Genomic DNA, 10966 nt, shown 5'->3' with positions numbered 1-10966 from the left:
TCGCTGTATGTGTTATTTTATTAAGTTATCTACTTGTTTTAAAAAAAAAAGTTGTTCAGGGCTCGGGTATTTTGTTTCATTTTAAATAAACAAAGTCTTGGCTTTCAGAATATGAAACTTTTATTGCCAAAAACTCCCGATAAATACATGTTTGAAGCTTGTAAAGGGAAGATGACAGCTCTCCCTCGCACTAATGCTTTTAAGTAGCGATGCTCCCCCCTCCCTCCCGCTGACATTATGAATGTATGGCGTATAGTAATCATAGATAACACGGCAGGGTCCGTTACAGTTTGTTTTCATCTGATTTCAAATAAACAAAGTCTTGAAGCTTGTAACAGCATAATTACAAGCGGAGAACGGAGTAACTTTACGTCAAAGCAGGCATAACAACAGCCGGTGTTTCTCGTGAGTGTTTTCCCCGGGAAACTATCACAATACACACAAACGCAAAAATACACAAACACACACACACACTCGCGACACACACACACTCGCGAGCTTCCCCCAGACCAGTAATACAAACGAAAATACGTTTCCTCCGTTAGAAAGCTAGGAATATCCTCTTTCCAACAGTGTATAACTAAAAATGTGTCTTTGGGTCAATGTGACTGATTTCGATGGAGCAAGTTTACGCACGAAAAATACTACCAGTACAAAATACATTGCTTTTATGTGCTTCATCCTCTGAAAACCACAGGATGGCGACTGTCGCACATACCGACATAGGTACGCTCCTTTTTATTATTGTCACCTGCATAAGCAATTATCCCACATCGAGTTCGCTAACGTTACTAGCTTAAACAAACGTAACATGCAACGTTAGCCTAATCCAAAATGCTCTACTACGGCTTACCTTTCATATGGCTCGTCAGCGCAGACTCTCCCATCGCGAATAATTGAAATTCTTTGTGGCAAACTGTGCAGAAGGCGAATCGTTGGGTTGATCCTCGTTTTAGCCACAGCTTGTATTCCTTTTCGGATAGCCAACGCTCGTTAAAACAGCAACCTCCTGGCATACTGTCATTCTCTCATTAGAATGCCCAGGTCACACAAAATAAAACACTTGCAGGTCGCGCACATAGCGCGGGAAGGCCGGAGCGGAGCTGTTTTATGTAGAAGCGAAGCAACTAAGCGCGCTCCGACTTCTTTATTTTCTTTTAATCTAAAAAGCGAACTATTCAGTCAGACAGCAATTTATTGTAAAAGTAAAGCATTTACAATTTCAAGCACTTTATCTCAAATCCAAGCACCATTCCCAAAATTCAAGCACTTTTCAAGTCATGAAAACACCTCGTAAAAATTCAAGCATTTTCAAGGATTTCAAGCACCAGTACGAACCCTGTTGTAAGAATTGGAAGCATTAAACACTTTTGATTGTGGAGCGGAATTGATCCATCATTTGTAGCATCCAAGTGATATTTTTTGTTATAGCCACCGAGATGACAGAGATGAGTGCTTAAGCCAGGCCTTGCTGTGTCAGTTTATTATTAACAACTAGATTTTCTTCTGATTAATCAGACATGGGTTTCTCTTACGAGGACTGAAGCACTTCCGTGGAGAAATATACGCTTACTCAATGTTTCTCCAAAAAGAGATGTCCAAGAAGGCAAATGTTGACTTCTTCTGTATGGATGTAACATGCAGGTAATCCTCACTGTCATATTGCACATCCACAACAATGTTTAAAATGGCCTATGCCTCAGCAGTCATTTTAGATGATATTGATATTGTTGTCATGTCAATTAAAAGTTTATCTTTGTAACACTCAATCACAAAATGCTGCTCCTGCTTCTTAGGTTCTGGCCATACCTTAACAAAATAGCCGAGGGATTACCAGAGCTTCTGCCGTTGACAGAAATGAGGCCATTTCTTAGCGTGATGCATGCTAAAGCCCATACAGCAAAATGTGAGGTACATAACATCTTTAATGCAAAGGACTTTTAAATGTTGTGCATGGCATGCCTTATTGGATATCAAAAACTTCTAAAGAAATGCTACATAACACTACTTGCGCTGTGTTGCAGCTGAGATGGGGTGGCAGAAGTCAGGACGGAGCAGGAAACACAGTGGGAGAGGAAGTAGAGCAGGTATGTTATTAATGGCATTATTGTAACTGTACGGATACAAGAAGTCTTAATAGAAAGCAGTACAAATATGTATGTGTCATCTCAGTGACAAGCCTGTTGATTAGTTTAAAGCATATCCTTTATGTCTGAGTTCAAATGAAAGATAGGCAGTTAATATGTTCAGCAACACTAAATGCATGCATATTGTAGGAAGTCAGTACACAAGTTTTCTCTTAAACCATCCAGTTCAAGATCTATGATGTGTAGGTGATATTGTTATGTAATGGTGACCGAACATTAATTGTAACATTCATTATAGGGGAACAGCTTTCTCTCCAGGGCAGCTCTGGTAACAAAATACATGACACAAGCAGGTTGGTATTAACACTACACACTGTGATAAGGCAGCCCTGATAAGTATTTTACAGAGAGTTCCCTCCTTAAAAACATTATTGGTGTATTACTGTACTGTAATTACCAGTTCAACAACCTTTCAACGATTGGGTTTAGTCATGTCTATCAGGTTTCTCACTCAGTATTGCCTTTTTGATGTGAATACTTACTTTTTTGTTTGTGGATATATTTTTGTCTTTTTTAGGAAGAGTGAACATGCTCACTCAACAGGCCATGGGTTGGAACAGAAGGAAGAGGGACAACCTTCATCAAGTTTTAGCCCACCGATATGTCAAAGTAAGGGCAAATTACAATTGTCTTCTCATCTGATATTACATATTTATGAAGGATGTCTGCAATGTAACCTCGTGGCTATATACATTATGTTCTCCCTTATCCACACTTCCTCTTGCAAGTCAGATGGTGTCATGGAATGTTTCAACTGTTCTTCTGAAGGTCTTGCACTGAAAACTGGTGTTCTTTGCATTATGGTGTTGCATGGCGCTTTTCGCTGACATTTTCTTTTTTTTGTAAAGATCACAGAGAGGGCAAAGGTGGAAGCTGCCAGCTTCAGCGACTTCAAAAAGGAGCACAAACTTGATCAGGAGACCAACAGCAGTGGGTGTATGATGTCAGGCAATGGGCGGTCACAGGTTTTCCATATATACATCTGTTAATTACTGTAAGTTTACACACACAATATAAGTTGGCTATATGTTGAAACTGAGACTGTCACTGATTGTATCTCTTCTCCAATTGTTTTTTTGCAACTATTTAGAGAGAATCTACGCCCCAGGGTGTACTGAAGGACTGAGGGTGGATATTGAGAACATCACCGTCACTCTTTTGCGCAGGAAGCAAGATAGGGTATCGTCAGCGTGGTTTGTTGTCAAATGTAGTTATTGAAATTACACTTCAAAAACAACAAAATCATTCTGGCACCATGACACAGTTTTGTTTCCGTTTCACTTTGCAGACAGCAAACAGGCAAGGCAAAGAAAGAGGAAGAGAATGAGAGAGCTGAAGAAGAAGTTTCGCAAAAAAGTTGTGCAATACAACACCGGAGTGCAGGAAGAACATATTGATGAGGAGTTGGCATGCAGTCTGACAGAGGGCTACATCCTACCATGGGAGAGGCATGCAAATGGTAGGATAATTGCAAGTTTGGCTTGTTGTTTTTTTAGTCTATACCAAAATATGACAGAAATGGCAGAAAAAGTAATGGTGATACCTGCAAATATATAATATTTGTTATTAGTTTACATTATAGAGATCCAATGCTATCGCTACAAAGATTCGTGTCTCGGAAATGAAAATCATTCTGTAATAATATAATTTATGAATAAATATTCCTTGTCCACTACTCCATTCCTTTCCTCAACCTAAAGGCAACACCTTCAGGTTGAAGAGGTCTGTCTTTGACCAGGTAATGCTGGTCAGACGTTTGGAGGAGGAGCAGAGCATCCTGGTGAAAGAGATGTCGCAGCACATCATGCTCCTTCTGAAGGAAGTGCAAGAAGTGGAAGCACTCAGAGGACAGACTTTGGAGGGCATCAAAACCAGCAGTATGTCTGAGATCTTAACATTTGAATATTTTTCATCCACTCTTCAACACATTACATGTCTTACATAAGTAGAACACATCTGTCACTGTGTCAGGCCGAAGTGAAATAGTAAATTACTGAAACTATTCATTATCAAGATCATAATCGATTATTTTCTGTCTATTGACTAATTGTTAAGCACTATATCAAACATTAATCAACATATCCCATTTGGCACCCAATATATAGTAACATCCTTCAGTTTAAGATGGATTTACCTATGTTGTATTGTTTTTACATATGCAGCATTTTACAATGCAAAGAGATTTGCAATTGTCATGGTTTGTTTACATTCAGCCCTTTTTCTGTGTGATTATTCCTCTACAGATTTCGGTGACCTGACAGAGGATGCTGCACATGGGCTCAAGAGTGTCCTCAGTCGGAGGTGGCACTTCCTCAAAAGCCAACACAAACAGGCTGTACATGCGTACAGCGGTGTAGCCGCTTTGGAATGCCATGATCTTCAATTACACCAGGACATTGAGGAGTCGGATGACAATGGCTACACTAGCCCTGAGTCTGAGGAAGAAGACCTGTAAAGGTTTCTGCCAAGCAACACAGAGGCACTGGAGAGCTCTTTCACAAGAGACGTGTCACGTCCACACGCTGGCGCACGCCATAATAATGACAAAACACACTTAAAACACACTTAAAGCCATACAGAATAAAGACATTATAAAACACTATATATGAGAACAATATGAAACTATGCACTTGTTTCGCCTGACTGAGTTCATAGTAATGTGAAAATGTGTTCATATTTTGTACTTCCGTTTATTTAAAGCGCTTTGACTTGCTGATGTGTATGAAAATAAATTGCCTTGCCTTTATATTAAACTGCCTCTTATTACTCAAACAAGTGCTATACAATGGTTGTTTTCTTGTCACTGCATTTTGTCATTCGTTGATTATGAACTATTAATGTGAATACATTGTAAATAGAGTTCATACAATAACATAATTCTTTATTTTTAACGTGCATAATGCAGGGTAAATACCAACACATTCTCACTCCCAACTCGTACTTCTAATTTTGTATTATTTTCTAAACCACACTGTGTTATTTACTCAACAATAACACACAATTATTCTTGTGTTTATTTATTTGTTTGATTGTATAATGTCGGACTTTTGGAGTCCGTCAGGACCAAGGGTCGGAGCAGCTCATAGTAGTTGCTTTAGAGCAGGGGTGGGGAACCTTTTTCCTCTCAAGGGCCATTTACATGTTTACAATATCCTCAGAGGGCCGTACAAATGATTGACCTCTGCCAAAAAAAACTAAAATCACAGCCCATTCATTTCATGCTGTGCAAAGGAACAGCTACCTCTTAATCCAGATATCTCACCATGACTCGTGTATGCATGCACGTGCACGGTGTGGCATGACCACCAAAACAGAAAGATATGGACACAAGATGTTTGCAAATGTATTTAGTTTCCTATCCATGTGAACATGATTTAAGTGAGTGAGTGGGTGGGGGGGACCTAACCTCCTCTAGGGGGGTCTGGGGGGCATGCTCCCCCGGGAAGTTAAACGCATCAATCTGCTGCACTTTGAGAGCAACATTAGGAGATGTATGGATACATCTCTCAACACCCATATCTAACAGAACTGGAAGCAGATTAATTTTTCTTTATGGATATTTTACAGATCACTCTCCTTTCAAACTGTATTCTTCTTTATTAACAACAACTTTTTTTTTTTTACTGTCATATAGTATTTTATACCTATTTACTTTATTGTATTCTTTTTTTATAACTATATTGATCATATAAAGATGAGCCTTTACCTCACTGGTTGTAGAAAAAGCTTCTTATATTCGTTAGCATAGCTAGCGAACCAGATGCTAATAACAACAAAGTTATTGACTGTATGATCAGTATGACAGATGAACAGATCGCCACTGGGCTTTCAACTAAAGACACAGCCACGCAGAAACTGCAGCATGTGTACGGCTCCTTATCGGTACTGCAATTTCTGAAGTGCTGGAGCGGCGTTCTTGTGCTCTCCGTGAGAACTGCACCCCTGTCAGTCGGGACATATACCACGTGATGACACGTTAGGCTCGTGTTATGTTCAAGGACCCTGACCTTGGCCAGGAAAAACAGGCACTCGCTTGTTTAATTTTTTTGCGGTCTAGATTTCTTACCTTTTTTTCTTTTTTGGGTGTGTTTATAAATTACCTCGAGGGCCGTACCAAATTGTCTTGCGGGCCGTATACGGCCCGGAGGCCGGAGGTTCCCCACCCCTGCTTTAGAGAATTTTACACCCGGAAGTAAGTATTCTCTCTTCTTTGCTTGACAAACCCCGTGAAAGTCCTCAAGATCTGTGATTGGATGTTGGAGTGGCAGTGCGCCGAGCGTCCAACAGCACTTTGAAATGGAATAGAACCACGGCACATGGTCCAAAACTGGAGTCGGACGGATCCACCCCCTCCCCCACCCCGTCACCAGAACTACATGCTGGCTATTGTGTGTTTCGCACATAGGTTTTGCATGTTCTATGGCACGTCTCTACTGGGAATTGTAGTTTTAAAAGACGTTTTCGTATTTCCCATAATAAGAAGTTGCCAGTATTAAACTGTGTACACCCCTAGAGGTTTAGGGGATAGGAAACACAGTGGTGTTATCACATTTAAAACATATAATTAATAAATGGGTGAAGATTGCTTGTGCCCATAATGGGCAGCATTAGTATACCCACATGACAGCTAAGGTCAGAAGAGCTTTATTTAACAGCTGGTCTTATGTTTGTGACCCCTCCTGTTGTCCATTGATAAGCCTTGAAACATGCACTTGTCAAGGTTCAGAGGCAAATTTTGCAAATATGGCAGTCGCCATCGATCATCTTAAGATAAGATATACTTTATTGATCCCAAGCGGGGCCATTTTTTCGTTACAGCAGCATGTGTAACAGTTGGAAATATGCAGTGGTGTTTATTTGGAAATCATTTAGTATAATCACACAAATTCTATGTTTTATATTTAATAATTCTCTGTTCCTCATTTATTGGATGTTCAATACCTGACAAGGTCAGAGATTAAAAACTTGGGTCGCAGGTTCCTCAACAGTGCATTACAAGACATCTATCGATATGTATGTACCTCCAGCATTAAACTGTTATATTCTGCACATTTCTTATACTATCTAGATACATCTTATCAGAGTATAATACATATGTATAATATCAGTTAAAATAAGTGCTTCGACTTAGTTAACATTGCAGAAAAGTTGATTGTCAAGTTCCAAAACAAACTATGCACTATATTAAACGTTAAGTACTTTGTTAGACTTAATATTTGTCTGTAGATACCCCCAAAGCTTTTTTCTTATTTAAAAGAAGACCTTAACTTAAAGTATTCTTTAATGTTTAAATGAAGCCTATTTAGTTTGTCTGTTTTGCACATCCTCCTATTAATATCTTTGGACGTCCTGCACTAAACTGTTTTATTATAAAGATCAAAACGGTATCTTCTTAACATTTTCATCTATATTTCTATGATTGACCTTCTACTTTCCCCCTATGTATGTACTCTTAATATTTTTATGTTTCATCAAATATAACATAATTCAACAAAAAAATTCAATAACGTGCTTTAACCACTAGGCAGTACGGGTTAAAAAAAACTGTCATCTTTAAAGTGTTAACAAGACAAATTATACTGCTGTTTCCAGTTTAGTTTATGATGGATGTATTTTGTTATCGACACATATATTGTTTTGATATTTGTGACACCAATCTTCGGAAAAAGTGGGTTTGGTATCTGAAATAAATTAGGGTTATGCAGGTAGCGGAGAGTGGACCGGCTCCGTTTCCACGGCAACGGTGGCTGAGGATCATGGGTAATCTAGCCTTCCGCTGTCCAAAAAGACCACAAAAAAACGAGTAAAAAACCTTTGAAGCCCCTGTACTGGTATTTAGAAGTTATCTACTGGCACTTCAGCATAGCTTAGTTAACTGGGGAAAGAATAATAACACTAAATTCCTCCCATCAAGAGCTCCCCATCAAACATTGCATTGACTTTAAAATATTACTTTTCACTTTCAAAGCCCTCAACAACCTTCCCCACACCCGTCGCCTCAGGTCTGCTGAAGCTAACCTACTGCAGCCCATCAGGACAAAGCTCCAGACCTGGGGTGAAAGGGCCTTCGCAGCAGCCTCCCCCACTCCCTCTCCAGCCACGTCAGCATAGGCGGAGTTTGACATTTGTGCTTGGGGGGGCAAACCTTTTTTACTGACGTCACTCAGTACACAGTCCCAACTATTGCGTGGGGTGCTACGGATACAGTAGCAATAAAGCCATCGCTCACCGCACTGAGTATGACTTTTCCACATACGAACACAACTCGTCCCGTCATGCACGCCTCATGCCCGCCGTACACACACACTCATATGGAAGGGGCGGTCTCCCCCCCCAACAATAGTGCATTACATAACTGTAAAAAACATATCAAAACTGTGCATATCTTATACTTATTTGATAACTACTATATCCCTTGGTGTCCAACCTTAGTTCAGAAGTAGACGCCGTTTTTTACGTTCCGCATATACGTCCACTATCCCCTCAGGTGACAGCTGTGCGGTTATGTCGTCCTCAATGTGAAGAACCGCAAGTGAGGAAAATCTTGTTCCTCCCATCGTTGACCGCAGCCAGTTCCGAATTCTCCTCATGGCAGAAAAACTTCTCTCAGAGGTGGCAGATCCGATAGGCAGAGTCAGTGCCAACTGGAGCATCTTGTATAGATTTGGATAGCTCTCCTTTTTAACAGTCTTTCGGAGATGCCCAAGTGCAACAGGTGCGACAGCAGAGGCTTTAACAAGGTCCATCTCTGCTCCAAGAAGGAGAGGGTGAATTTTGAGCAGCTGTGCGTATTTTTTGTACGAGAGGTTCAATTCCTTTTTTCTCACATTTAAACACTGCTCCACATGCTCGTGCCAGCTCTATGGACTCTCCCGTGAATCGTCTGTCTAGTTCGTTGATGAGGGTGTCCAGCACAGGGAGATAGAGGTGCTGCTGAAATCCAGCTGTATCACTCTGTGACATTTGTGCGCCACTTTCATCAGTTTCTCTTTGGCCCAAAGTAATTGTAACCAGGAAACTGTCGAGGGAGGTCGGGGGTTTGTAACCCGTTTTCTCTTGGGTGCAAGGGGACCCGGAGTCTGACACTCAACATCTGCATCCCCAGGTACTGGCACGTTGTTGTCCCGGCAGAACTGTTTCACTGATCCCCACATATTGCTCCACGTAGCTGCTTGTCTCTGAGATTTGAAGTGCGCCTTCAGGTTGTCGGTAAGCGCTGCATCTTCGGAGAGTGTGCAGCTGGAGGACTGTAGGGCCTTGTGCGTAACATGAATCACACGCAGTATGTCTTCAAATACAATAACACATGTAATGAAAGACATTCTGGTCATGTGGGCATAAAGGCCACTGGCCTCCACAGACCACTTGTCTCCCTCGTCACTCATTGCTCTCAGTCACCCTGTAATTGAAGAGTAGTGAGTTTTAACGGAATTCACAGATCGCCACTTGTTCGCCCATCTTGTCTCACTTGGCTGTATTATTTCAGTTTGTTTCAGATTCAGTGATTTCTGCATTTCAATGAATCGATGATGGTTTGACGGCTCTGCAAATACAGAGTAGAGTTTGTCAATGACGTTCAGGAATGTTTTCACGCTGCGGTTGACAGCACAACCCTCCACAAGCACCAGATTTAGTTTGTGTGCCATGCAGTGCACGTACACTGCGTATGGGTGGGTCTCTTTGATGCGCTGCTGCACACCAGAAATGTGACCAGACATGACGGAGGCACCATCGTAACTCTGGGCAACAATTGGGATATGTTTCAGTCCACACATCTCAAGTCCTTTGTTTATTGCTTCCACAATCCCAGCCGCGTTGCGAGATGCTGAGCAATCAATAAAACACAAAAAACGCTCCTTGATTTCAAGCTGCTCTGCATATCTGATACACACTGATAATTGTTCCGTTTTGCAAGACCTGGCCTCATCTGCAATTATAGAAAAAAATCCAGTATCCTGCACTTTCTCTACAATTTCTGCACGAACTAAGTTAGCACCTATGTCAATGACTTCGTTCTGGAAATCCGGGCTAGTAGCATTGAAATAGTTGGACTGCATGTTTTTAAAAGCAGAATCATACTTGGAGAAAAAGCCACAAACCTCAAGAAAATTCCCACGTGACTCTGATTCGCTTCCCTCCCGATGCCCACGAAAAGGCAATCCGAGTTTGGACAACAGCCTCACAATATCAACAATTTTGCACAAATAAGATCTGTTCTTCTCAACAGAATCTTCGTGGCTTCGGGAAAGTTTCGCTGCAATAGATCCAGAAGATGCAGTCACTTTATAGTTATCCCATTTAACCATGCAGTTCAGATGGGCCTGGGATTGTGCATGTTTCTCCAGTTTGCTGCTTAGTTTTTTCCAGTCACGCAGGCCCTTTCTAAAGGAACCCTCCACACCGCTGGCAGTCTGGAAGTGGCGGCATGAAAAACAGAAGACGGCATCAATTCGTACTGAATATTCCAGCCAGGGATAGTTCTTGTAATAGTACGTGGAAAATGATCGTTTCGTTTTCCCAAACATTTTTTAGGGGAAATCGGATAAAGTAGGCTGCTTGGGACAGCTGTGTTTTTCCCCAATATCATCATGACCCACTGACGGCCCCGGTGCCGGTGGTCTCCCTGCTGTGGGGTTAATGTTAGCTGGTCCTGCTAATCCAGAGCTCTCCGCTGTGGGGCTAACGTTAGCTAATCCAGAGCTGCTCGTTTGCGTGTCTGCCACTTGACATTGTGACGGCTGCTGGTTGTTAAAGTTAGGCTCAGTCGGTGGCTCTTCTGTTGTTGAAGCTGAAGACGAAATTGGACGTTTTAAAAATCG

General features: G+C 41.3%; 1 protein-coding gene across 3 annotated transcripts; it reads left to right on the top strand.

Annotated features, from left to right (window-relative positions):
* The first annotated feature begins 732 nt into the window (after positions 1-732).
* LOC307020257 (uncharacterized protein) lies at positions 733-4846 on the top strand. Of its 3 annotated transcripts, XR_013802824.1 has the most exons (10): positions 733-1644; positions 1797-1911; positions 2025-2087; positions 2386-2440; positions 2665-2756; positions 2996-3141; positions 3238-3340; positions 3436-3606; positions 3848-4024; positions 4391-4843. XR_013802824.1 is itself a non-coding variant. In XM_079651491.1 (3 exons), exons 1-3 carry the CDS (start codon positions 3471-3473, stop codon positions 4600-4602), a joined length of 525 nt encoding a protein of 174 aa, XP_079507617.1. In that variant the 5' UTR covers positions 3317-3470; the 3' UTR covers positions 4603-4806. The 3 variants fall into 3 exon arrangements, 1 of the variants encoding a protein (XP_079507617.1); XR_013802823.1 differs by having other exon boundaries at positions 3238-3606; positions 4391-4846; XM_079651491.1 differs by lacking the exons at positions 733-1644; positions 1797-1911; positions 2025-2087; ... (1 more) ...; positions 2665-2756; positions 2996-3141 and having other exon boundaries at positions 3317-3606; positions 4391-4806.
* The last annotated feature ends 6120 nt before the right edge of the window (positions 4847-10966 follow it).

This window comes from Notothenia rossii (genome assembly GCF_949606895.1).
Source record: "Notothenia rossii genome assembly, chromosome: 9".
In the NCBI taxonomy this organism is placed as follows: domain Eukaryota; kingdom Metazoa; phylum Chordata; class Actinopteri; order Perciformes; family Nototheniidae; genus Notothenia; species Notothenia rossii.
The sequence above is the reverse complement of the archived record's forward strand: the minus strand, read 5'-3'. Positions and strand labels throughout refer to the sequence as shown.